Source organism: Sorex araneus, chromosome 3 (assembly GCF_027595985.1).
Source record: "Sorex araneus isolate mSorAra2 chromosome 3, mSorAra2.pri, whole genome shotgun sequence".
Classification (NCBI taxonomy): domain Eukaryota; kingdom Metazoa; phylum Chordata; class Mammalia; order Eulipotyphla; family Soricidae; genus Sorex; species Sorex araneus.
This window is the reverse complement of record NC_073304.1, coordinates 170903920-170930585: the sequence shown is the minus strand read 5'-3', so window position 1 is coordinate 170930585 and position 26666 is coordinate 170903920. Positions and strand designations below refer to the sequence as shown.

At 64.8% G+C, this 26666-nt stretch overlaps 1 protein-coding gene across 2 annotated transcripts; it reads left to right on the top strand.

The window, feature by feature from the left end:
* The first annotated feature begins 601 nt into the window (after positions 1-601).
* Positions 602-26432, top strand: BCL9L (BCL9 like). 2 transcript variants are annotated; one of them, XM_055130267.1, is made up of 9 exons: positions 602-1436; positions 14123-14222; positions 15323-15708; positions 16321-16440; positions 19292-19502; positions 19625-19709; positions 19792-22024; positions 22823-23104; positions 23560-26432. In XM_055130267.1, the coding sequence occupies exons 2-9, from the start codon at positions 14197-14199 to the stop codon at positions 24651-24653; spliced, it is 4437 nt and encodes a 1478-aa protein (XP_054986242.1). In that variant the 5' UTR covers positions 602-1436; positions 14123-14196; the 3' UTR covers positions 24654-26432. The 2 variants fall into 2 exon arrangements, with proteins under 2 accessions (XP_054986242.1, XP_054986243.1); XM_055130268.1 differs by lacking the exon at positions 14123-14222 and having other exon boundaries at positions 603-1436.
* Positions 26433-26666: the final 234 nt, after the last annotated feature.

The following is a 26666-nucleotide window of genomic DNA, read 5'->3' as shown; positions in this document are numbered from 1 at the left end:
ACACTTGGCTCAGGGCCTACTCCTAGCTCTGTGCTCAGGAAACCCTCTACAGTGCCAGGGCTTTGAAACGGGATGGACCAGGTACTAGGAAAGTACCTTAGCCGAGGAGCCCCTGTCCTACCTTCCAAAGGCAGTTAATGCTGGCCACTCGGGAGCTCTTATTCTGGGTGGGTGAGGGGCAGTGGGACAGAGGAAAAGTACCCAGGGGTCAGGAGACCCAAATTCTGGTCCTGGCCTTATGACTTTTGGGGCTATGTAACAACTCTAGCCCCTCAGAGGCTCAGTCTCCACGTCTGTGTAATGGCATCACGTTTTTCTCCCAGGTTCGTGGGACAATTGACATGCGACGTGCCTTTAGAAAATATTTTGGAGTTTCTTCCCTTTTATTACTATGTTTGTTTTTTACAAATTCCACCTCCCGTCCTGTGATCTGTGTCTGTCTGTCTGTCCTGGCCATCGATGATCGCTGCTCCTCTCTCTCTGCTCAGGCGGGCTGGAGAGTGGCCTCGCCAGACCTCCAGCCTGCAGGAATGGGGCGGAGAGGCGCGGGCCGGCCCGCCTCCCCTCTCCGGCCGGGCGCCTTACCGCGTCAGGCCGCTGGGAGGCCGGGGGAGCCGGCTCGGGCGAGGAGCGAGCGAGATGGGGGAGCTCTTATTTTGACAGGGGCCTCTCCGGGCTCTGGTATGAAGGCAGAAGGAGGCAGCCAGAGAGCCCCGATGCTTATTCAGGCTGGGGAGAGGAGCCGAGCGGAGGGGCGAGCGAGGCTCCGGCAGCGCAGGGCGGCGCGGGGAGGCGGAGGCGCGCGGCGGAGCCAGTGGCCGGACATGCCCCGGAGCCGGGGCCGCTGCAGCACCGCCGCCGCCCGGAGCCAGCCGGCCGGACGCCCGCACGCCTGGGTCCCCCGGCGCCGCGCCGCCTCGGGGCTGCGACCCGGACCCTCGGCGGCGGATCAACAATAAGCGCCCAGACAGCCCCCTCCCCGCCCCGCGGCCCCGTCCCCGCGGGCCTCGGGGAAAGTGAAAGGAGGAGGCCGAGGAAGGAAGGAAGGAAGGGAGGAGGAGGAGGAGGAGGAGGAGGAGGAGGAGGAGGAGCAGGAGCAGGAGCAGGAGCCGGAGCCGTGAGGTTGGGGGCCGAGACCCCCAGCCCCGAGCCCCGGGACCGGCGGGTGTGCGCGCTCTCCCGCCGCTGCCCGGCGCCCAAGACCATGCTCGGCAGCGGGCAGGCAGGAACCCAGGCGCTCGGCGACCCCCGGAGACCCTCTCCCAGGCCCGGCTCCTATTGAGATCAAGGCGTCCAGGATCAAAAGATCACCGCCAGCCCGCCCCTCCCGCTGTACCTCCAACGGCGAGCAGGAGGACCCCCATCGCCCACCGACCCTGACCTGGTCATGGCGTCCAGCTCCGGCCTGGCGTGAGGAAGCCCCCGACCTGAGCGAGGTGAGGGGTGGGCTGGGGCCCAGGGGTGAAAGTCATGCCAGGCCAGCTGGGGTGCCTGGAAGGGAGATCCAGCTGGAATTGGGGAGGGGGCACACAGTCTGATTGTCTCTGGCCTTCTGGCATGCACCCCCAGGCTGTTGAAGGGGTGGGAAGGCGCCCCCAGGTTAGTGGGGACCGGGCTGGGGCCCCTAGGCAGGTTGGCAGCTCCGTAGCAGGGCAGGGAGGGCACGGGGGCAGCCGGGGGACCCTGCCACTCTAGCGCAGAGAACAAGGCCGGCCTCGGGCCAGCTGGAGCGGCAACCCTGCCCTGGGGGCTTCTGGGAGATGTAGTCCCCTCCCAGGCTGGGCGCCCCTTGGGTCTCAGCCCCCCAGCTTTCCTCCCTCCCAGTTGCTGTGCATCGGACCGGGGGGTGATCTGGGGGGTGCCCTCTGCCTACCAAGCCTCAGAGTAGCAGGACTGTGAGCCACACTCTCCCCGGCCAAGGGTTCTTGGTATGGCAGGGGTGGGGGGGGGAGGAGGGGGCTGCTAAGCGAATCCTGAACCCTGCAATGAGGGAATGGGGCCCTTGACTTAGTCCCAGGGAGTCCCCGGGGAGCAATGTGGGGCTGAGAGACAGACAACTTAGGGTGCCTTGGCTGGGGGGTGGGGGGATGTCCCGTCCCAGGCTGGGGGGTGGCTGGAACTGGTTTCAGGGGACCCGGGGTCCCCTCTCTGCTTCCCGCTCTGGGGAGCCAAGGGGGAGAGTGGGCCCTCGGGGTCTGGGAGCCTGGGGGGTTCTCAGGGCTCTGTCTGTCCAGCTTCCTTCCTTCCGGGTTTCTGCTCCCCCTTCTGTCTGCTGCTTGGGGCTTGTCTGTCTGGGTCTGGGCCCTCGGCGGCTGAGGAGGCGCTTGCGGCCCCTGATCTTTGGCCTTGGTTTTCCGTTTTACCTGAACCTCCTGGCCGTCTGTGACCCCAGGGCTGTCTCGCTGCTCTCTGGAAGAGGCCTGGGATGGGGTGAGCCTTGGATCCCCTGCTCGCTGCCCCCCTTCTCAGCCTCTAGGGAGCAGTGGCTCTGCGGGGAGGCCTTAGCTGCCCCCCTGCAGGGCCCTGGCTGCCTTGGCTGGGTCCAGAGCTCTGGCTCCTGTGGCCCCAGGGAAGAGCATGTCCAGGCCTTCCAGAGCGCCCCAAGAATGGGGGGGGGAAGGTGAGAGGGCAGTGGGAGGGGGCTGGGGGCCCCGAGGAAGGTGGTGCCTCCCTGGGCTGTGATCGGGCATTTGGGTCTGGGAGAACCAGGCCTGGAAACCGGGTGACCCCTCCCCTGGACAGTCTCTGTTTACCTGTGTGGCTCCATGGGACTAGGAGGTGGACGGCTTGTCCTCTTGGGTCAGGAGCAACTCTTGTGCGTGGGGTAGCAGGAGTCCCCTTGATTGGAAGCTGCAGACATGGGGGCTGGTCACGGAGAAGGAACAACGGTCCCCAGAGACTTGGGGTACCTCGAGGTCCTGGTTCAGGTGGCCTTGGGCATCTGCACCGCCCGTGGGGGATTCCTGCTTCCTGGTATCTGGCTGCCTGGGCCAAGCAGGGCTTTGGGCAGGGGACGTGACTCCCTGGAACCCCGGGGATGGGCAGGGCATAGGCCTTCGGGACCTAGTGGGTGGCAGTGCCGTCTCTTGAGGGCTGGAATGCTATGCTGGGCACCTGTTTTAGATTACAGGGGATGCCTGCGGGGCCGGAGAGATAGCTCAGCGGGTAAGGCGCTTGCCTTGCATGTGGTTGACCTGGGTTCGATCCCCAGCACCCTATATGGTCCTCCAAGCACAGAGCCAGGAGTAAGCCCTAAGCACTGTTGGGCATGGTCTCCCTAAATGAAAGGGGTGCCTACAAAGAGGGGCAGCCTGTTTGTGGAGATAGTGGCTGGGAGAAAAGGCCCAAGGGTGCAGGGAGGATGGGGGGTGTCTCAGGACCGGTGTCCCTTACGCGGCGGAGACATCAGCAGTTGCATCTGGGACCCAGGACCCTGGGCAGCCGTGGGGGACCAGTCTCCCTGGATCTGAGACTGTCAAGGAGTCAGGGTGGGGCTGCAGGTGGGGGGCGGGGGTGCACGTGGGGGGAGCTTCTTGTTTCTCCGACGCGTGCTAACCCTCTCTGGGGTTCCTCGGCTGCAGGTAGTGGGAAGCCCCAAGATCCTCGGCATTCCAGGGTGCTGGGGGAAATGGCATTCCTTCCTTGTGCCAGGAACCCTGGGCACTGCCCGGGTGCTGACCTGGGGGAGGGGGCAGGGGGATAGCACCGTGGGAAAGTGGGCAGCCGTGGGAGCTGGGCGGGCAGAGGCTGGGTGCCGCGGGCAGGGCGCCTCTGCCAGGCCCGCTGTCCCTGGGGTGGGGCCGGCCGCTCCAGGGACTGGCCCAACCTGTTGAGCACCTGGCTGCCGCAGCTTGGCACCCGCACCCCTGCCTGCAGCTCTGCCAGCTGCCCACCCAGAGCCTCTGCAGGGGCTCCCAGCCTGCCCCCTGGGAGCCAGTGCCTGGAGGGAGTCAGGTCTGCCTAGGGGCAGCAGGCCGCCGAGGAGCCCGGCCGGGCTGAGGGGCTAGGTGACGTGGGGCACGGCATGTCACCGGGACGGCTGCCTGGAGGCGGCCTGGAATTTCCTCCACCGGGTGCCAGGGCCAGGCCTCCCCGCCCTGCCCCCAGCGACCGCAGTGCAGGCTGTCCCTGGAGGGGGAGGGGCAGCAGTGACTTCCTGGGGGGTTGCAAGGCCTCAGTCTCCCCCTGGGGTTGCAGGGAGAAGCTAAGTGTGGGCAGTCTTGGGGCCCCTGGGTGGAGTTTGCTGCCTTAACTGCAGGTCCAGCTTGGGGCTCTGGGGGTGAGGGGGCCAGGTTCCTCCTGGGGGGCGGGCGCAGAAGAAGGGACAACAGCCTCCCTCTCCAGTCAGCAGCAAAGGTGGGGAGCCTCCTCCCGGCCTGGCCTGCCTCTAGTACTCCTTCCCCAGGCACCCACACCCCCTCTGTGCAACCCCAGCTCCCATAGCCAGTGGCCCTCCACACCCCCCCTGCCCTCCCCCCAGCCTCACTGGGAATGGCCCTGAATCCACATTTCCAGCATTTCGAAACCAGGATTGTTTTGAAATCCCTGAGCCCTTCTCCACCCCCCAGGCCCCTCCTCCTCTCTAGCCACAGTCCAGTCCTGCCCGCTGTCTGCAGCTCAGCCTGGTGCGCGCAGGGTGTGCGTGTGTGAGTGTGTGAGCTGGAGTGTGTGCAACTGTGTGAACTGGCGATCTGTGAGTGTGCATGTGTGATCCGGTGTGCGTTTGCGTAGGAGTTGGCATGTGTGTGCGTGTGAGAGTGGGCATATGTGTATGTGTGTGCCTGTGTGAGTCGGCATGTATGTGAGAGTGTGTGCCTGTGTGAGATGGCAAGTGTGTATGTGAGTGTGTGAATTGGTGTATACATGCGTGAGTATGTTGGTTTGTTGCACACTTGAGAGTGCATGCATGCTTGTGAGTGTGTGCATGGTTGTGCATGAGTGGGCACGTATACATGTGTGTGTGCATGTGAGTACATTAGCATGTGTGCATGTGAGTATGTCGGCAGGTGTGCATGTGTGAGTATGCTGGCATGTAGGCATGTGCTTATGAGTGTTGGCACATGTGTGCCTGTTTGTTGGCATGTGTACATGTATGAGTGCTGGTGTGTGCTGGCACGTGTGTATGTATGTGTGCACGAGCACATGTGTAAGTGTGGGACCTTGCCCTGAGCTCGGGAGCTGTGGGTCTGGGAAGTGGGGGTGCTGTCTGCTTGTGGCCGGGAGTGTCTCTGCGGAGAGTGCCTGTGGGCTTGGATCCCGTGGGGTTGGTGTGGGCTACACTCTTGAGTTCATCTGGGGCAGTCGCCATTCTGTGTCCCTCACTAAGAGGCGTCCTGGGATGGAGTCCACTCTGCTGGGCGGTGAAGCTCAGAGTGGGGAGACTTTGTGGTTTGTTTGGGGGCCACACCTGGTGGTGCCCAAGGCTGACTCCTGGCTCTGCACTCATGGTGAACGTCACTCCATGTGGACTCAGGGGAACATATGGGGTGCTGAACCCGATGATTGAACCTGGGTCTCCTGTGTGCAAGGCAAATGCCTTCCTCGCGATCCTATGGCTCCGACCTGCGGGAGACCGTGGGATCAGCCCTCAGGGTGCGGCTTGCTTCTGCCCAGGATGGGACCGTGCAGAGGCCTAGGGAGCCAGGCGCCCCAAGGAGAGGGCTGGGGGACAGGGCTGCAAGCTTGGCAGCCAATTCCAGCTTCCAAAAGGTCGCCTTCTTTAGCAGGGTGCAGCCAGCAAGCCCGAAGAGGCATCCCATTTTCCAGCCTGGGCAGAAGCATCCTAAGGGGGCGACTGCCACCCTCGCGAGAGAATGGGTGTTTGGGCCTTCCTCTGTCTGGGGAATCTCCCCTCTGCAGCTGGGGCTCTGGGGGCTGGTGGCCGGAGGAGAGATGAGGGGGGCAGGCCTATTGGTTTGTGTGTATTGTGTGTTGTGCTGACGCAGCATCACATTCACCTAAGATGCAGGAGGCAGGGAAAGCTGTGAGCCCATTCCCTGACTCAGTTTCTCCTCTGGACTCGTCCTTCCGGGAGCTCCTGTGTTGAATCTGTGAGGCAGGAGGGCAGGCAGGGACCATGGCGGGAGGATAAAGTGTCCCTCCCTCCCCCTCCCGGCTGGTCCCACGACACAGTGGGAGGAAGGGAGGGGTGAGAGGTGCAGGTTGGGGCCGAGCTCAGCGCCCGGCCCGGGGAGGGCCTTGGCGAGGAATTTTCAGTCTGTTTCTCAATCTGTGTCTGAGACACGCACGCACACGTCACCGCAGACACCTTCAGAGCAAGCGGGCCCAGTGCAGCCTGCGCCCTCTGGCACATGCCTGCCCCGTGCTGGGCCCTGCACCCACCGAGTACGGAGCCCAGACGGGCCCTGTTCCCACCCCTGCTGCTGGTTGGAGTGTCGCAGGCTGCAGAGGGTTAAGTCTGGTTGGCAGGGACACCCCCTGCCCCCAGTGCAGGGAGAGAGAGGGAGGGGCGGTTAGCAGCTTGCTCTACTTGGCTTCTCTCCCAGAATTCTTCGGAAAAGAACTCCCCTTTGACCCCCAGTACACACTGAGCCCAGCCACCAGCCGCCTCCCGCCTGGCTGTGGGAGCTCCACTCCTCGGGGACCCTTGGGGGTGGCTGGACTCTGGGGCCCTCAGGCCAGGCCGGGGACCCCCTGCCTCCTCTCACTGGGGGCTGGGAGCTCTCTGAGGCCTTCCAGGACATTCTGCCTGACTCCCCTAGAGGAGGGACCAGGCTATGGAGATGGCGTGGCTGGGGGGGTCTTGGCTCTTGCCAGTCCACAGCGGTCCCCGCTGTAGGGGGTGGTCGGGGTGCTGTGGGGTGTGTCCCTGGGGCTGGGTATTCCTCTAGCTGTGACCTCTCTCCACAGGGCACCCCAGCTCAGAGAGCACCCTTAGGCTGCGCCTGGAGGCTCAGGGAGGCTAAAGCATCACCCTCACCTGTTTTTTGGGGGGCTAGAGTGGTGTGCCCATGTGTGTGTGCCCGTATGCGCCTGTGTGTGCCTGTGTGTTTCTAAGTATGTGTCTGTGTGCCCATGTGTGTTCTTGTGTGTGCTCATGTGTGCCTGTGTGTGTCTGTGTGCCCATGTATGTCTGTGTGTGCTCATGTGTGTTTGTGCTGGTGTGTGCCCATATGTGTCTTTGTGTGTCTGTGTGTACCCATGTGTGTTTGTGTGTGCCTGTATGTGCTCATGTGTGTCTGGTTATGTGCTCGATGTGTCTGTGTGTGTCTCTGTGTCTCTGTGTATATCCATGTGTAATCTGTATGTGCCCGTGTATCTGTGTGTGCCTGTCTGTGTCTGTGTGTGGCTATGTATTCCCTTGTTTGACCATGTGTGTCTCAGTGTGCCCATGTGTGCCCATGTATATCTGTGTGTTTCTGTGGGGGGGGTGGGCAGGGGTAGCCTGTATGTATGTCTTTTCGTGTGTGTGTGTGCCTGTGTGTCTGCGTGTGCCCATGTGTTTGTGTATGCCCATGTATGCCTGTATGTGTCTGTGTGTGCCCATGTGTGCCTGTGTGTGTCCGTGTGTGTCTGGTCATGTGTGCCTGGTGTGTCTATGTGTGTGTCTGTGTGTGTGTACCCATGTGTATCTGCATGTGCCCATGTATCTGTGTGTGCCTGTGTGTGTGTCCGTGTATTCCCTTGTGTGCCCATGTGTGCCCAAGTATATCTGTGTGTGTCTGTGGGGAGGTGGCGGGCAGGGGTGGCCTGTGTGTATGTCTTTCCATATGTGTGTGTGTGCCCGTGTGTGTCTGCGTGTGCGGGCGTGTGCCACCAGCCCTGGGGGACCAGCCACTGCAAAGTGGTTTGGTTCTCCCTCTCTCCCTCCATACTCTCTCTCTCTCTCTCTCTCTCTCTCTCTCTCTCTCTCTCTCTCCTCTCTCCCTCTCTCTCAGAAGCACACGCATGGGTTCTCCGACTGCACCCCCTCCTTCCCTCCTTCCCCTCCTTCCTTACTTAGCAACAACTCCCTGAATTCACAACAAACAGGCTTGCTGTTGGCTCCTGGTCCGGGAAAGCTGGAGCAAGCTGGGGACTGGCGGAGAGGGGGGGGTCCAAGGTCCCCACCCTCAGGCAGGGGGGGCAGGGGGACTGTCAGCCTGCAGAGACCACACCCAGAGGAAGTGGTGTGCTGGGGGGGGGCATGGGGAGCCCAGGACAGGTGTGACAGAGCAGTCAGGGGACAGGCCTGGACTCTAGCGTCACTTGACCTTTGACCCCACCTAGGGAGTGGGCAGGGTAGCCCCCCAACTCTGCAGGGCTGCTGTGCTGTTTTCATGGTGACAGGTTGCCTCCCCCTGACTCTTAGGGACCAGGATGGGTTAGGATGGCCACTAGGGGGGCGGGGTAGGGTGGCCTGACCTTTGCTCTCTGCTCTCTGAGCCAGCCTAGCTGGGCACCTGTGTTGGGTGGGGAGGGGCACCTGCCTTTGATCTCCCGGTGCAGGAACTGTGGCCTCTAGCTAGGACCTGGTGGGTGTGTGGAAGGGGCCAAGTCCCCCGCACCCTGCTGTTTCTGGACCCTGCATCTGGGGCTGGTGGCCTAGCTGCCCTGGGCACCTGTTTTCCCTCTGTCAAGTGGGAGCGAGGGGGCACTGCCCATGGTGCCCTAGGACAGATTTGTCGTGGGTCTTGGTTGTGGCACACAGGGAGCTAGGCAGTGGACGCTCAATGACCTCGGGCCATCCTGGTCACTGCTAGACACAGAAACCAGGCTGTCCTGGGGACCAGAGCAGGGGGGTGAGGCAGAGGCTTTGATTCCGAATCTCCTCCCAGACCCACCCTCCTGCGTGGCCTCAGTTTCTCCAGTGGCTGCTGGATTGCTGGTCTGCTAAGTGATCAGTGGTCTGGAGAGAGGTTGGGGGGCTTGAGGACTCTGTGGGCCCAGCCTGCTTCCTTCAGACTGTTGGTCAGTGAGTGTAGCGGCAACCCTTCTGGTGCTGTGGCCAGCCGGCAGTGGGTGAGACATTCTGTCCTTCTGTCCTTTCGTGGCCACCTCCTTTCCTCCTTGGGAAAGGGTGGCAGAGAGGGGCTGAGCATGGCCCCTGTCACCTGCCTTGGGGCCCGAGCTGCCTGGGACCCACGTGGGGTGTTGGGGTCCTGGGACAGGTGTACGAGCTACAGTGGACTGCTGGGCACCTGCATGGGTGGGCAGGGAGGGAGTGGGGCTCTAGAGGACACCTGGAATCATTTCCTGAGCCTGGGGGTGAGTGTGGGTTGGGGGATTTGCTTCATGCCTGTGTATCCAGAGACAGCAGAAGCTGAGTATTGAGAGTGGGGTGGGAGTTGAGGCCTGGCCACTTCTGGGGGGTGGGTGCCGCAGGGTTGGGGTGCTGGCATGAGGGGAACCATGCAGACAGGTGGTTGGGCTCTTCTGGGGAATGCAGGTGCAGAAACCTGGAGGAAGTGAGTGGCTAGAGATTGGCAGGCGGGCAGGTGGAAGGTGCCTTCTCTGATCTGGCATCCAGGGCAGGGTCTGGAGCCCTGGCCGTGCCTGGCACCGGAGGGTCCCCCGCCTTCCCTGGGCTCAGAGTCGGCCTGGCCGTGCCGCCCGTCCCTGGGGCCCGCTCCTTGGGCAGGCTGGGGCTATTTTTGGGCTCCGCCAGGGCTCTGGGGCTGGTTTCAGATGTTCCAATGTGAACAGGAGAAAATGGGAACAGATGGCTGGAGGGTTCCAATCAGCGGGTCCTGCTGGGAGCAGGTTATTTTTAGGGCCTCGTTAACTCTTTGGGGGCACATGGAACCACCCTGAGCAGGAGGGCCCTAGCCAGCTGAGAAGAGAAGGATGTCCCCAGACCCAGCTGGGCAGAACTGACCCTCCAGTTGCTCTTGTCTCTCTCTTTGGGGGGAGGGGGTTGGGGCCGCACCGGCGGTGCTCAGGGCTTACTCCTGCCTGGCTCTGCACTAAGGAACCACTCCCGGTGCTGCTCAGGGGAGCATCTGGGATGCCGGGGCTCGAACCTGGGCCAGCCGCCTGCAAGGCAAGCGCACTTCCCGCTGTGCTGTCACTTGGGCCCCCTCATGTGTGAGTTTTGGATGTTGGCTGGTGCAAATCGTGATGCCCGGGGCCCAGCCAGGTCAGGAAGCCTGTGAGACAGGTAAAGCCATTTTTGTGCTTGGTACCACAATGATGCCCACCAGCCATTCCTTGAGTTTCCGAGGGCAGGTTGGTGCACAGTGCCCACACACGGGGGTGCCAGGGTGGACTGGACAGGCTGGAGACGAGGGCCTGCAGCTCAGAAAGGCCCAATGCCAGGGCGCCCTGGCTCCCTGACTGCACTCTGGCTTGCATGCGGGTGTGTGCCCCAAGCCCCAGGGAAGCCTGCAGGGAGGAGGATCAGCCCAGGGAGGCCCTAGGGTCACTACCGCCTTCTTGCCCAAGGGTGCCAAGGCCGACACTAGATACCCCACTTGGCCTTCCTGCCTTCCCTGCAGAAGATCATCACATCCTGTCTCACCCCCCCCTCGGCCCCCCACTTCCTGTGGGGTCCAGGCAGCCTGGTGGCCACGTGGGCCGGGCTCTAGGGAGCCCAGGTGCTGTGGGTGCCAGGGCTGGGGGACTGGAGGCTGTACCTGGGGGAGATGGCAGCAGGGCTGGCTGGAGAGGGCCTCCCTCCACTCCTCCCACAAAGGCCCCATTGTTCCCAGCCCCCGGCAATTTGGAGGAGGTTCCTAGCCCCCTCGCCCCCCCCACCCCTGCCCCAGCAGGGGCCAATTAACCCTTTGGCAGCCAGAGGCCAGGTAAGACCCTATCCCTGCCTCTGGGCATGCAGGCCTGGGAATCTCCCCCACGTGTCTCCCCCGCCACCAGGTGCCTCTGGAGATGGGGTCCCCCCAGCGGGCACAGTTACCCCGGACCCTCTCCACCCCCATGGGGGCACAGGTGCCAGGGGGCAGGAAGTGCCAGTGGGGTGGCAGGCAGAGACCAAATATATTTGGGCCCGAGGGGCTAATTCCAGCCACTCCCGCTGGCCCCACGGGCTCCCGAGCTCCCTTCCTTCCGGTGAAACCAGAGCTGGGTTGGGCCTAGCTCAGGATTTCGGTGGATTTAAAGGAGCAGCACAGTCCCTGCCAGCCTGGCTTCCTCTCCCCCTCCCCAGGTAGGGTGGGGGGCGGGGAGAGAGGCCAGGAGCCTGTCTGGCTCCTCCCTGGCCCTGGCTCACCCCTGGCCCTTGGCCTGGCTGGGGTACCGGCTTCTGGCTCTCCTCTGTCCCACAGCTCTGGGCGGGTGGGGTGGGCGGGGGTGGGCTGTGGTTTCCTGTGTTGGCTGTTTGCGCCTGGCCCAGAGTGCCCGCCGCCTGCCTGGGCTTCCTGCCCCGTCTTGTTTCCCAGTACCCCCCCACCCCCGCCCCCCCTCCCCCTCGGGGAGGAGCAGCCTGGGATTGGGCAGCGGCAGCGGGAGCACCTTATTGCCAGGGGCTGCCGGGCCCAGGAGGTGACCCGCAGGCGGTCCGGTCCGCGCGGCAGGGATGCCGGGCACCCGAATGGGCAGGACACTCTGGACAGACTAGAGAGGGCCACCGGGGACCCGGAGTTCTGGGGCCCCGTGGTAGGGGGAGCTGGCGTGGCGCTGGGGCTGCAGGTGGGCTGGAAACCCCCAGGCACACAGGGTCGATGCACATGGCAGGAGGTGGGGGGAAGTGGGGAGAGCTGCTAGGAAGCGGGGTGAGGGGAAGGCCCCCCAAGCCTGGAAGTCCCCACAGGAGGGTCCCAGAACCCTGCTGGCCCAGGGCCGGTTTCCTGCAGGCCCCGAGTCCCGGACCTTCCCACCAGGCTGAGTCACAGGCACCAAGAGGAAGTGACCTGGTGCTCCGATGAGCTTGGGGACCTGGTGGGAATCCCGACACCCAGGAGGGAGGGGACCTTGTCTTGGAAGCTGCAGGTCCGAGGTCCCTCAGTCTCCCAGGAGCCATCCGTCCCAGTGGCTGGCGCCTGCCCTCTGCCCCCGAGCTCTCTCTAGGCTCTGAGCTGGCCAGTGAGAGGGGGCTGGGGAGGGCAGTGGTGGACACAGCAGGCAGGTGGCCGGCGCGCTGCTGTGTGGGTCAGACAGAGCCTGGGCAGCCCTCACCCTTCGGTGCTGCCACTAGCCCCTGAGGCCCAGGCCCAGCGGGCGGCTCCTCCCTCCTTAACCCAGCCAGCCAGTCGCTCCTGGGGCTGAGTGCTCAGGCTTCCCCGGCCGCCCCGACAGACACTCTTGACTTTCACTGGGCCAGCAGGGCGGGCTCACCCCGAGCTCCCCTGCCCTCCAGGAGGCCCCGCGGGGCATCAGCCCTACAGCCCGTTCGGCCCTGGCTGGGGAGGAGTGAGCCGAGGGGGAGGGTCTCTGGGAAGGAGGAGGGGGAGGCGCCAGGGGAAAGTCCTGACTCACGCCGGCTTGACTCAGCTCGCCCTGAGCTGGGTGGGAGCAGGGGTGGAGCCGGTGGGGAGGACTGCATTCTTCTGGGGAGGAGCCTGTGCCTGGCTGGGGACACTGGCCAGGACTGATTTCCTCCCTCCCCCGCCAGTAGGGCAGCCCCCCCCCACCATTTGAAGCCGGGACTATCAAGGCTGTGGGAGAATCCCCCTCCTCGTGACCCCCTTCCCAGGCTCAGAAGACCCCTGGAATGGGGCCTCAGGTGACCCTGGGATGTGTTGCTCCCTTCCCCAGAACTCAGTTTCCTCAAGGTGCAATCGGGGAGAGTGTTCAGGGATGGGAGTTTGGAGGGGTGAGGGAGTCTCAGGAGAGCTGAGGGGCTGCAGGCCGGGGGTCTGGGGCTCAGCCTTGGGGGACCACCTGCAGTTCTCCCCTCAGCTCTACACTGGGTGATGCCAGGGGTGGGGGCTGCAGGCACGGGCTGAGACAGGACCGTGTCCCCAGGAGCTTCTCTCCCCGGAGTCCCAGCAGAGACGCCTGAGGCCACCTCCCCCGGAGGGAAATTAGGGTCAGACGCCCCCCGGGGACGGAGTGACGGAGTGGGGGGAGCTCTGGGCTTCGAATTCTGATTCTCCAGCCAGGGCCCAGGGTGCTGGGGTGGGGCAGGGCAGGTCCAGGGGGCAAAGCTCGGGACCCTCCCTGCATCCCCTCCCCCAGCAAACCGCGGGGAGGGCCGGGGGCGGTAGGGTGGGGCCTGCGTGTTTGTGTAAGTCTGTTTGTTGGTTTATCTGTGACCCAGTGTGTACGTTTCTTTGTGACTCCCTGGCGTCTGGGGCCTCAGTCTTTACATCTGTCCAATGAGCCGGCGCTCGCTCCCGGGGGCGCCGCGGGATCCTCGGGGGTGCGCGCGCGCCCGCGGCCTCCGGCACCCCCGGGGCGGGGGCGCGCCTCTAGTTTCGCGGGCTCCGCGCGTGTCTTTGTTTCCCCGTGCACGTGTGCGCTGCGTGCGTGTGAGTCGGAGTTGGGGTGCCGGGGGTCGCGGGGCCCCCCGCCGCGCGCGCGCAGCCCCGTCCCGCGCCCTGCCCGCCGCTGTCCCCGCTGCTCGCCGCGCGCTGCTCGCTCTGCCTCTCGCTCGGGCTCTGCTCGGGGCCGGGGGGAGGGGAGGCGCCTGCATTCTTGCGGTCGGGGCGGAATCCGAGCCTGCGTTACTGGTCTCCAGAAGGGCCCAGCTGCAGCCCCGGGGCCCCGCCAGGCCTCCCGCTGCCCGCCCGGGCCTGCTGGGATGGGCACGGGCTAGGCCTGGAGCTGGGGGCGGGGCAGCGCCCCCACCCCGGCCCCCTCCCCTCCCCGCCCCGGGCGCCTGCGAGCTGGGAGCCGGCGTGCGGGCTTCCCCGCCCTGGGTGAGGGGCGTGCCTGGGGGGGGGGGCCTCCTCCCGCCCTGGCCCGGGACGAGGGCGCGCAGAACAGACCTCGGGCCGTCCTGCGCTGGGGGTGGCGGGGTGGGGGGGGCACTCGCCTCTGGGCCCCGGGGCGGGGGTGGAGGGGCCCAAGGGGCGGGGGTCGTGCAAGCCCCCAAAGGGTCAGGTGCGGGAGGGATGGGAGAGGCCCGGCTGCCAGGATCCAGACCCCACCTCGTAGTTCATCCTTGCCCTTTCCTCCCTACCCCATCCCGAGGCAGTGCCGGGGCCTTGGGTCCTCCCTCCTCCCCTCCCCTCCTCACACCCCCTCCCCAAGTCACCAGTTTTCTCTTTGGGGCTCGTTGCTGCAGTCCGTGCTCCCGTACCGAGTACCCGGCCGGGCCCTGGGCACGCACAGGGCTGCGCCCCACTGTGTGTGGGAACCATGCGGATCCTGGCTAACAAGACAAGGTGTGTGGAGGCCTGGCGGGCGGGGCGGGACGGGAAGGGCGCCGAGCGGCGCCGGCCGAGAGCCAGCCCTGGTGGGCACCGGGCTTCCCGGCCACTGTGGGCTCACAGGGGTGCCAGGGGACTGGGGGGGGGGTGGCAGCCCGCTAGGCCCGCAGCGGTAGTTCCTTCCAGCCCTGCCCTCTTACTCAGGGGTCGGCGCTGACCTCCTCCACCTCCCACTCCACCGAGAGGGTCTGGGGCGCCCTCCGCCGCCGTCTGGCTGGGAGTGGGAGCCGGAGGGAGGGGTGTGCCCGCCGCCCTCCCCTTCCCCAGGAGCCTGCAGACAGGGCCAGGCGGCAGCAGGACAGCAGAGCTGAAATAAATCTGAGCTGGTGTGGAATGAGGGGGGATACATATCCTCTCCCTGATGTGATCTTTCCAGCGGCTATTAATAGGTCTCCGGGGAGGGGGAGGCGGTGGGGGGAGCGGGCTGGAGCTTAAAGGGCCCGCAGCCGAAGCTGCTGGAATCCTTGGCTTCTCCCAGCTCTCCAGCGGCTCCACACACCCCTCCCCGCCCCCTTTCTGCTCCTGCCTGCCCTCCAGGCCTGCCAGTGGCCCCCTCTGCAGGCTCCCCCGTCCCGCTCTCCTCCCCCCCACCCACCGTGGGTACCACCCTGAGGTTTGGCCCCCAATTCCCCAGGGGAATGGGGCCGGTGGCATGGGGCCTGAGGAGCCCTGACAGCCCCCTCCACCTCCAGGGCTGGTGCCCCTTCCTGGCTACTGTGGGCACACGTGGGAACTGAGGCGGGGAGCTGGGAAGAATCCATAACCTGGGCACCCTCGCTAGAAGGATGCTTTAGTGCCCACCGGCCTGGGCCGTGCTGCCCTGTTGCAGAGCCAGTGTGGAATGAGGGGGACACATGGGGAGGGGGTTCTGCCCAGGCAGCCCCTGGCTCTCATTTGAATGGTGGGAGCTGGGGTGGAGGTGCCATGGCTGGAGGGGGGTAGCTGGCCACCTCGCTGCCACTCAGCCCCCCTCTCCCGTAGTAGGCGAGGCAGGACTGGGGCCCTTCGCAGTGTGGCAAAGACATTCACTTTTCCTGTCTCTCCCACCTTCCCAGGTTACCCCACCCCCGGAGGAGAGACGCTCCAGGGAGCCCGCCGCTCTCCCCCCGCGGCCACTGCCCCCCTGCCCCAGCCAAGCCAATGCACCCAGAAAATAAGTTGACCAATCATGTCAAGACAGGGAATGGCGGGGCCCAATCCCAGCACCAGAATGTGAACCCAGGACCCACCTGCAGCCTGGGCCCGAAGGGCGTGGGGGCGGGGGGCCACGGGGCCAAGGCCAACCAGATCTCACCCAGCAACGCAAGTCTGAAGAACCCCCAGGCAGGGGTGCCCCCTTTCAGCTCGCTCAAGGGCAAAGTGAAGCGGGAACGGAGCGTGTCTGTGGACTCCGGAGAGCAGCGAGAGGCTGGGACCCCGTCCCTGGACACGGAGGCCAAAGGTACCGGCTCCTGACCGACCCCCAGGACCCCCAGCCTCTGAGGGCTCAAGGCCTGAACTTGGCCAGACACCCTCTTTCCTTTCTTCCTTCCTTCTTTGGCCGCAGCATCGCGCCCTGCTTCTCGGGAGTCTATAGGCACTGGCCCCTCTTCTTATTGGACTGCCCCCCTCCACCTGATTGGGGGTGTCAGGGTTCAGCTTTCGGTGTCACCCCCCCCCCCAGAAGGGCTGCCTGGGGTGATGGGGCTCCTGAAATCTCCTGTCTGCCCAGTCGAGCCCCCAGAGTGGGAAGGGGGCTGACTCACACTCCTCCCAGGCACCTCCTGGTACCCCAGCTGGTGGGAACTGAGGGGCAGGCACGGGCCTGGAAGAGTGGCCGCGCTCCCCTCCCCCAGCCCTAATTAGAACCAGTTGTGGTTGGGGATTATGCTAGGGGCTGGGGGAGGGGAGGCAGGCCGCGGGGTTGTCGAGAGAAATCAGAAACAAATGGGGGGGAGGGTGGGGCTGGCACCGGGCCCACCTTGGCCTGGGCAGCGCCCTCTGGGGTGGGCATCTTGGAGGACCGCTGGAGAGCTGGCCCTCAGGCACTCACGGTGACCCCCTGCCCGGGCAGAGGGGGCGCCCCGGAGCAAGCGGCGCTGCGTGCTGGAACGGAAGCAGCCCTACAGCGGGGACGAATGGTGCTCAGGACCGGACAGCGAGGAGGACGACAAGCCCATCGGGGCCACCCACAGTGAGTGACCCACAGTGCCCCCGGGCGTGGCCTCGCCTCACCCAGGGTTAGAAGGCTGGGTGCAGAGACCCTCTGGGCAGTGTCTTTTCTGGTCTCACCTCAGCCACAGGCCCGCCCTGCACAGACAGCCCATTTGCAACCTTCCAGGGGCTCCCTGATCCCCTCTCCCCAGGGATAAAGGTGGGGTGAATCTCAGGTGGCCACTCCAGGGCACCCCGCTGCGCCGCCACCTCGAATTCCTGGCCTCTGCTGCCACCTACTGGTCAGCGGAGGGAGGGCGGCCAGGGTCCCACACCTGGAGCCCCGCCGAGTCACGCAACCTTCCCTCACCTCTCACGGGTTCCTGGCTGTGCGTGGACTCCTTCCCCGGGACAAAGAGTGGCGCAGCCCTGCCCTTGGGGAACCCACAGACACGATTATTTTGTTCTTTCCCTGTTGGTTTCTTTTTTTTTGGGGGGGAGGAGGGATGCTGACCAGGGAGGAGGAGAAGTGTCAAAAGTGGCCAGAGAGGATCCTTTGCTTGTTCATAAGCACTATGATTGGTTGTTTATACGCTTAAAACTTGTTACTCATTTGGCTCATAACCCATCTAACATGAATCAAAAAAAAAGTGGTTAGAGAATGTTGTACTGGGAAGTTCTGGAAGGTTGGGACTGGAGACATACTGGGGGCAGGGGTGAAGGCTGGAGATCTGGTTGTCTGGAGTGATCTGAGTTTGACCCCTGCCTCCGGACCCCTGCTGGCACAGCCTCCCCCTCCCCCCATCCCCACCCCGCCACCACAGGCCTGAGTATTACCTGAGTAATGATTGACTGAGTAACACTGGTGTGGCCCTGAACATAAGTACACTCGTGCTGGTAGTATATTTATGTCAGTTGCATTCCTACCAGAGCTGGCTGGCTGGGGGTCACCACAGACCTGACTGTGGCGATGGAGGTGGAGTGACCCCTGACAACCCCACACTCTCTGCTGGTAGATGAGGGGTGGCCACGGGGGCTGCTGGCAATGGGAACCGTGTCCGGACCGTGGGAGGCCTGTGCTCTCTGCTGAGCCGCATCCCACCCCTTCCCACCTGGAGGGAACCTGGGAGCGCACAAGGAAATGCAGGAAGTGACCGTGTACCAGGTGTCCCCCGCGTCCCTGGCCTGTCCTGGGACTAGCTTGGTTACTTTTCACAGCTGCTACCAGGAGCGTCTCTGAGAAGCCTTTGTGGTTTGTTTTGTTTGTTTTGGGGCCACACCCAGCAGTGCTCAGGGCTTGCTCCTGGCTCTGCGCTCAGGACCACATGGGCTGTCAGGCTTCAGCCTGGGTCAGTGCACGCAAGGCCAGCACCGTCCTCGCCGCACTGTTGCTCTGACTCACTGTGAGCTCTGAGGGGAGCTGTGGGGCCCAGGCCTGACCTGGTGGTAGTTGGTCGTGCTAGAGAGGGAACCTGGGGCCTCGCATGTTCCAGGACTGCACTCATGAGAGCCCTGTGTGGGGCTGGGTGTGCGGCTTTATAGTCCTGACTGTAGCCCAACTCCAGCCTGGTTCCCATTTTGGAGAGGGACTCAGTTTCCCCGGCTGTCAACATATTTGCCTTGTGGGCTTGCTGTGAGAAGTTCGGATATGTGACGCGCTTGGGCCAGTGTTAGCTTTGATGACTGCCACTATTGTACTAGAAAATTCCTTACTGAAGTAGAGCCACCTTCCTCCCCTTAACTAAGCCGCACCGTGCCCCTCCCTGCCTTGCTCTTCCCCACCTCAGTGGGGTGGCTCTCCAGGTTGGCTCTGTGCCACTGAGACAGGACATGTCCAGAATAGGCCCTTGGAGCTGGGGATGGTTGAGCAGGGGACTCCGGAGACTCCGGGAGGCCCTGGGGCATGGCCTGTGGTACCCGAGTACTCCTATGGGCAGGCCCGCCTGGGTTTGTGTTTTCTTCCTGACATCAGAACCACAGACTCAGCCTGTGCAGCTGAGGGCCGGTGCAGAACTTTTTCCAGCTCTCCATGGGTTTAGGGTCAAGTTTGGGGCTGTGGAGTATACTGTCTCAGTACCACGGGAGAGTGGACCCAGTACTTGGCAGTGTGGCAGCCGTTATGAATGCTTTCCTGGCTGTGTGTGTGTGTGGGGTTGGGGATGGATCCTAGGGTCTTACGAGCATGCGTTTATCTGACAGTCTGGGGATGGATCCGAGAGCCTCGCTCTTGTTTGTGTGTGTGTGTGCGTGCACACACGCACAGGGCCAGGGATGGGTGTATGTGTGTGTGTGTGCGCGCGCGCAGGGCCAGGGATGGAACCAGGCCTTGCATATGTGTGAATTGTGTGCACTGCTGGGTGGAAGCCAGACCTTACATGCATGTGTGTGTGTGTGTGTGTGTGCCACCTCACATGCATGTGTGTGTATGTGTGCCATGTGCTCTCCCCATCCCTGACCCCGCCAGCTCTTAGTTCCTGATGTGGTTTTCTTTGCCGTGTGCCTGGCTCACGGGACTTGTCTCCGTGGCAGGGAGAGAGGGAGAGAGACCTGTGTCTTGCTGACCCTAAGGTCACTAGGTCAGGGAGTAGGGGGCGGGAGGAGATCCTCGGGGACCATCCCACCTGGCTGTGGCACTTGGTCAAGGGGTTTCGACCTTCTGGGGCTCAGCTTCCAGCCTGACCTTTCTGGGGCCCTCAGGATCCTGGGGGGCTGGGAAGGGGCCACTGTCTGCCCTCCCAGGTTCCAGACTGCTCAAGCAGACTGGTGGGAGCCCCAGACTGGGGCCAGGGGAGACCTCGGGCACCGGCAGGAGAGAGTGTCTCCAGGAAGGGTTGCGGGGTGCAGGTCCTGAATCGGGGCTGATTTCTCTCATGTCTTTCTCTGCCCCCCAGATTGTAATGTAGCCGATCCCGCCATGGTGACCCCACAGCTGGGTCCCGGCCAAGCCGCCCAGTTGCCCCTCAGTGAGAGCAGTGCACCCGGCCCCCCGCATGGGCCGCCCCCAGGCCTTCGACCCGATGCCCCCAGTGGCGGGGGCGGGGGGGTCCCCGGAAAGCCCCCTTCCCAGTTCATGTATGTCTTCACCACGCATCTGGCCAACACGTAAGTGCCCGGGGGTGGCCAGTGGAAGGCCTGTGTCCTCGGCCTGCCTGGGCGAGGAGTGACTGGGGGGCTGCATGAGGCCTCCTGCCCCCCTCAGCGGTGTACCCCACTCTCCCGCGCAGGGCGGCGGAGGCAGTGTTGCAGGGCCGGGCCGACTCCATCCTCGCCTACCACCAGCAAAACGTGCCGAGGGCCAAGCTCGACCAGGTGAGCCCATCCCCCCAGCACTCCCCCGCAAGCCAGCCGTCCCTCACCCCTGCCCCGGCTCACCCTCTGTTCCTCCTTGCAGGCGCCCAAAGTGCCACCCACCCCGGAGCCGCTGCCCGCGGGCACCCCACAGTCCCAGCCTCCTCCACTGCCGCCACCGCCGGCCCCGGGCAGTGCCCCACCGGTCCTGCCCTCCGAGGGGCCCCCTGAAGACACCAACCAGGACCTGACCCCCAACTCAGTGGGGGCCACCAGCACAGGGGGTGGAGCAGGGGGCACCCACCCAAACACCCCGACCGCTCCCACCACCAACAACCCCTTGGCCCCCGGAGGAGACCCGAGCAGTGCCCCGGGGCCTGCCCTGCTGGGGGAGGCGGCACCCCCCGGGGCTGGGCCTCGGGGCCTGGCGGGCTCCGAGGGCCTGTCCAAGGAGCAGCTGGAACACCGGGAGCGCTCGCTGCAGACCCTGCGGGACATCGAGCGGCTGTTGCTCCGCAGTGGGGAGGCAGAGCCCTTCCTCAAGGGGCCCCCCGGCAGCGCCGGGGATGTGGGACCCCCAGCACAGGGCCCGCAGCAGCCACCCGCAGCTCCGCCTGGGGGGCTGAAGAAGTATGAGGAGCCCTTGCAGTCCATGATCTCGCAGACGCAGAGCCTGGGGGGGCCTCCGCTGGAGCACGAGGTGCCGGGGCACCCCCCGGGCGGGGACATGGGCCCACAGATGAACATGATGATGCAGCGGCTGGGGCAGGACAGCCTGACGCCCGAGCAGGTGGCCTGGCGCAAGCTGCAGGAGGAGTACTACGAGGAGAAGCGGCGCAAGGAGGAACAGATGGGGCTGCACGGGGCCCGGCCGCTGCAGGACATGGTGGGCCTGGGGGGCATGATGGTGCGGGGGCCCCCGCCGCCCTACCACAGCAAGCCTGGGGAGCAGTGGCCGCCCGGTATGGGGGCCCAGCTGCGGGGCCCCATGGACGTCCAGGACCCCATGCAGCTCCGCGGTGGACCCCCCTTCCCCGGCCCTCGTTTCCCAGGCAACCAGATGCAGCGGGTCCCGGGCTTCGGAGGAATGCAGGGGATGCCCATGGACGTGCCCATGAATGCCATGCAGAGGCCCGTGAGGCCGGGCATGGGCTGGACCGAAGACTTGCCCCCCATGGGCGGACCCAGCAACTTTGTGCAGAACACCGTGCCCTACCCGGCTGGGCAGAGCGATGCTGAGCGCTTCCTGACCCCGCGGGTGCGGGAGGAGCTGCTCCGGCACCCCCTGCTGGAGAAGCGGCAGATGGGGGTGCAGCGCCCTCTGGGCATGGGCGGCGGGGGCATGGGCCAGGGCCTGGACATGGAGCGCGTGCTGCAGGCACACAGACAGATGGAGCCCGCCATGTTCCCGGGGCAGATGGCCGGCGGCGAGGGTCTGGGCGGCACCCCCATGGGCATGGAGTTTGGGGGTGGCCGAGGCCTCCTGAGCCCCCCCATCGGGCAGGCGGGTCTGCGGGACGTGGACCCGCCCCTGGGGCCCGGCAACCTGAACATGAACATGAACGTGAACATGAACATGAACATGAACCTGAACGTGCAGATGCCGCCCCAGCAGCAGATGCTGATGGCGCCGAAGATGCGGGGCCCCGGCGACATGCTGGGGCCACAGGGCCTGAGCCCCGAAGACATGGCCCGGGCGCGCGCCCAGAAGATGCTCGTGCCCGCGCAGTTCCCCCCGCAGGGCCAGCAAGGCTTCTCGGGGGGCCAAGCCTCCTACCCGACCATGCCGCAGGACCTGGGCAACGCCCAAGAGATGTTTAGCCCTGACCAAGGCACCATGCCCCTGGGCGGTGTGGGTACCGCCCGGCTCAGCCACATGCCCTTGCCCCCAGCGTCCAACGCTGCCCCCGGCGCTGTGCACCCAGCGCCCAACCGGGGTCTGGGCCGGCGGCCATCTGACCTCACCATCAGTATTAATCAGCTGGGCTCGCCGGGCATGGGGCACCTGAAGTCGCCCACCCTCAGCCAGGTGCACTCGCCCCTGGTCACCTCGCCCTCCGCCAACCTCAAGTCACCCCAGACCCCCTCTCAGATGATGCCCTTGCCTTCGGCAAACCCGCCGGGACCCCTCAAGTCGCCCCAGGTGCTCAGCACCTCCCTCAGCGCCCGCTCCCCCACCGGCTCGCCCAGCACCCTCAAGTCCCCCTCCATGGCGGTACCTTCCCCAGGCTGGGTGGCCTCGCCCAAGACGGCCATGCCCAGCCCCGGGGTTCCCCAGAACAAGCAGCCGCCTCTCAACATGAACTCTTCCACCTCCCTGGGCAACATGGAGCAGGGTGAGTGCTCAGGGCTGGGGGACTGGGGGCAGCCTGCTGGGGTCCCTCCTGGGGCAGGGGGCAGGGAGCAGGGATGGCTGTGGTGGGGATGTGTGCCCATCTACCAGACTCTGTTGGTGCTTTAGTTGTGGGGTAACTGTCCATGTGGTGCTGGGTTCTGGCTGGGTCCCCAGGCATACCCTTCTGCCCTGGGCATTTCCTCCTAGGCATTTTTAGGGTGTCATGGGTGGGGGGAGTCTTCGCTCAGCGGTGGTCCTGAGGCTGCAGGAATTCCTGTGTCTGTGGGGTGATGCCAGGATGGAGCCCAGGCCCTGTGCCAGCTGTGTGCTTTGCTGGCCTGGCAGCCTGGGCTCCCCCTGTTTGCTGGAAGGGCCTCATCTGACCTGGCCAGGGCTCAAACCTGGGGTTCCTGCCCTCTGCTGTCTGTGGCCTGGGCTCAGGGGTTCTTGTGCTTGTGGGGTGTGGGACGAGCAGTGGTGATGGTGGCAGCCAGGACACCCCTGAATACAGGGTCGGAGCAATAGCACAGCAGGGAGGGCGTTTTCCTTGCATGCGTCTGACCCAGGTTCAAATCCTGACATCCCATAGGGTCCCCTGAGCACCACCGGGACTAATTCCTGAGTGCAGAGCCAGGAGTCACCCCTGAGCATGGCCGGGTTTGACTCCCCCAAAACCCCAAACCAAATCAGAGCCCCCTTGAATAAAGGCACCTGGAGAGGCTGATCTGAGATCAGGGCACTGACCCACCCCCGACCTCCACCCCCAGTCACCCCGCACTCTGTCCCCCCGCTTCTGTAGGTGCTCTTCCACCCAGTGGTCCCCGGAGCAGCTCCTCCGCGCCTCCTGCCAACCCCGCCGGCGGCCTCATGAACCCCAGCCTGCCCTTCACGTCCTCCCCGGACCCCGCGCCTTCCCAGAACCCCCTGTCGCTGATGATGTCCCAGATGTCCAAGTATGCCATGCCCAGCTCCACCCCGCTCTACCACAATGCCATCAAGACCATCGCCACCTCAGACGACGAGCTGCTGCCTGACCGGACCCTGCTGCCCCCCCCACCGCCACCGCAGGGCTCGGGGCCAGGTGCGAGGCTGGGGGGCGGCCGGCGGGGGGCTGCCCTAACCCTGGGGAATTGCTGGCTCTTTTTTGGCTTGGCCGAGGCCTCACCTGGTGGTGCTCAGGGCTGACCCCTGGGTCGGTGCTCAGGGATCCCTCCTGGGGGTTGCTCGGGGGACCTTAGGGGGTGCGGGGGGTCGAACCCAGCCTCCAGTTGCTGACTCTGCTGTCCTTCCAGAGGGCCCCGGAGGTGGGGTGTGGTTCCCCAGACACCAGTTTCCACTCCGGGGGATTTCGTGAACCCAAACTCGAGCGTGCAGGTTCTCTCCGGCCGCCTAAAAAGCCCGGACTCTTGGCTCTGCAGGGAAACGCCGAGGCAATTGCAGGCCAGTGCTGGGCCACCAGCCTGGCTGGGACGTGGGGACGGGCGTGTCCTGCGGGGACAGGCCCCTTCCTGAGTCCCGGTTCCTCTCTCCCCACAGGGATCAGCGGCAGTCAGCCCAACCAGATGCACCTGAACTCGGCCGCCGCGCAGAGCCCCATGGGCATGTCCCTGCCTGGCCAGCAGCCCCTGTCCCACGAGCCCCCGCCCACCATGCTGCCCTCCCCCACGCCCTTGGGCTCCAGCATTCCACTGCACCCCAACGCACAGGGGAGCGGAGGGCCCCCTCAGAACTCCATGATGATGGCTCCGGGGGGCCCAGACGCCCTGAACGCCCCCTGTGGCCCCGTGCCCAGCTCCTCCCAGATGGTGCCCTTCCCCCCACGGCTGCAGCCCCCGCACGGTGCCATGGCCCCCAGCGGGGGCGGGGGCGGGGCCCCCGGCCTGCAGCAGCACTACCCTGCAGGCCTCCCGCTGCCCCCCGAGGACCTGCCCAGCCAGCCACCGGGCCCGCTGCCCCCGCAGCCTCACCTGATGGGCAAAGGCATGGCGGGCCGCATGGGGGACACGTACCCCTCAGGTGTGCTTCCGGGCGTGGCCTCGGTGCTCAACGACCCTGAGCTGAGTGAGGTGATCCGGCCCACCCCGACCGGCATCCCCGAGTTCGACCTGTCGAGGATCATCCCCTCGGAGAAGCCCAGCAGCACCCTCCAGTACTTCCCCAAGAGCGAGAACCAGCCCCCCAAGGCCCAGCCCCCCAATTTGCACCTCATGAACCTGCAGAACATGATGGCGGAGCAGACGCCCTCACGGCCCCCCAACCTTCCGGGCCAGCAGGGCGTCCAGCGGGGGCTCAGCATGTCCATGTGCCACCCCGGACAGATGTCTTTGCTGGGTAGGACAGGCGTGCCCCCACAGCAGGGCCTGGTACCCCACGGCCTGCACCAGGGCGTCATGCCCCCTCCCCAAGGCCTCATGACCCAGCAGAATTTCATGCTGATGAAGCAGCGGGGCGTGGGGGGCGAGGTCTACAGCCAGCCCCCCCACATGCTGTCTCCGCAGGGCTCGCTCATGGGCCCCCCGCCCCAGCAGAACCTCATGGTGTCCCACCCGCTGCGGCAGCGCAGCGTGTCCGTGGACAGCCAGATGGGCTACCTCCCGGCGCCGGGCGGCATGGCCAACCTGCCCTTCTAGCAACCGGGCTGGGGCGGGGCGGGGGAGGCGGCGGCCGAGGGCCTTGGCCGGGAGTGGCTGTTGGTGGAAACCAGATGTGCTGGCAGCGGACGGGGTGGGGTGGCTGAGGGGGGTGTGGGATGTGGAGAGTGGGTTTTGTGTCGGCCAGCAGGACTGCCCCCCACCCCGCCCCTACCCTGTTCCTCCAAGTCCCTGGAGTCTCTTCCGCTCTTTCCCTCTTTCTCGGGGCATCCCGCGGCCCCAGGTCAGGGGGTGCCCTCTGTCCCTCTCCCCTCTGGTCCCCACTCCTCGCTGGTTTTACTTTCCTTTCCTCAGCTTCTCTACTCACCCCCCCTTCTGCATCCCTCCTCCCCCACCCCCTCATTGTCTTCTTGTCTTTCCCCACCTCATCTCTCCCTGCAGATGTGGCTGACCCCTCCCACCCCTCCCCAGGGCGGCTGGCCAGGTGGGCATACGGGCTGGCCGCAGCTGTAAATAGAGCTGCACTTTTGTGCCTGTGTGTGTGTGCTGGTGTGCGTGCGCGCGCGTGTGTGCTGTTTCTGTGTTTTGATAGAAGTCACACACACACACAAAGGATAGAAGAAATCTGTGCCCCTTCCCCTCCGCCCGATTGAAGAGATTGCCTCTCTCACCCCTACCTGCCCTCTCTCCTGCACCCCTGCCCCTGTGTGCAGTCCCCAGCATCCCTCAGGGATGCACATTTCATGGTGAAATGAACCCGGCACCCCGGCCCGAGTTGAGGGTAGAACATCCAGGCCTCCGGCTGGAGAGCCCAGGTGGGGGTGAGGGGAGGCAGACTCCTCCCACCCTGGCATCCTGTGATGCTGAGAGTGGGGGTGTAGGGCACCCCAGCTGGTGGTCCCCTGCCACTGTGACTGAGCTGGAGCTTGAAGTCCCGGGGTTCCATGCAGGATGGAGGGAAGAGGCAGGATCCCTCCCCACTGGCCGGGGCCCCTGAGAGCCAGGGCCCTGCCCGCCAAGGCCACCGCTGCCTCCTGGTCCAAAAGGAAGGAGGGGTTGGCTGAGGCTGCTGGGCCCCTGTGACCGGCTCCCTCTGGCCATTTGTCCAGCAGAGCCGGTCTGCTCCCCACTGCCCTCCTGCCTCTGGTGGACTGAAGCCATACTCGGGCCCCAGGAGTCAAGCACTTCTTTCCTCACTTCCTCTCCTGCCCCGTGAGGTGGCAGCTCCCTCTGTCCCGGGGCCATTTCGAGACCTTCTCGAGGTGTCTCAGGGCCTGCTCGCCCCCTGGCAGCTGATTCAAAGGGACTCCCCACTTCTCCCTCTGGTGCTGTCCTCGGCCCACTGGGGCTACCTGCAGGCTCCCGCCACCCCCCAGCCCCTCCAGGGTTCAGGGCCCGGCCTCCGGGCTCGGGTTTCCTGCCAGGCGCTTTGCCCACACTGCTCCACCTGGACCCCTCGTCCCTGAGCGCCCTCCACCCCCCATCCCCAGCCTGATGTCACGTCTCCTGCCCAGAGGAGAGAGGGGTCAGATGGCAAAGGGCCCACCGCCCGCCACTCCTGCCACCAGACTAGCTTTCCAAGGTGAGCGCCACGACCAGCCGCCCGTTCGTCACCCGTGGCCACACCCCCGGCCATTTTGTACCATTATATAAATATATATATAAATATAAATATATAAATACAATATGTGAAGACATCTTCTTGGTTTTTATTTTGAGACGATTTTTAGGCTTGTTCCGGGGGTTCTGTGCTGCCTGTACTGTATTGACCTGTTTTATAGGTGCCTTTTTATTAAAAAGAGAAAATGAAAAATCTGACCACGCCTGGCTTGTTGCTTCCGTCTTTTGACTCACCGCCCCACTTGCCTTTGGATGATGGGAAATTTTTTTTTCCCGCTTTTTAGGTCACACCTGGCGATGCTCAGGGGCTACTCCTGGCTCTGCACTCAGGAATTACTCCTGGCGGTGCTCGGGGGACCATATGGGCTGCTGGGAATCGAATCCGGGTCGGCTGCATGCAAGGCAAACGCCCTACCCGCTGTGCTATCGCTC

Excerpts from the sequence above, each read along its gene's own strand:
- BCL9L (XM_055130267.1), top strand. The coding sequence starts at position 14,197 with ATGCGGATCCTGGCTAACAAGACAAG. Across the intron at positions 15,709-16,320 it reads CCTGGACACGGAGGCCAAAG|AGGGGGCGCCCCGGAGCAAG; the intron begins GTACCGGCTCCT and ends CTGCCCGGGCAG. Across the intron at positions 19,710-19,791 it reads CGAGGGCCAAGCTCGACCAG|GCGCCCAAAGTGCCACCCAC; the intron begins GTGAGCCCATCC and ends TCCTCCTTGCAG.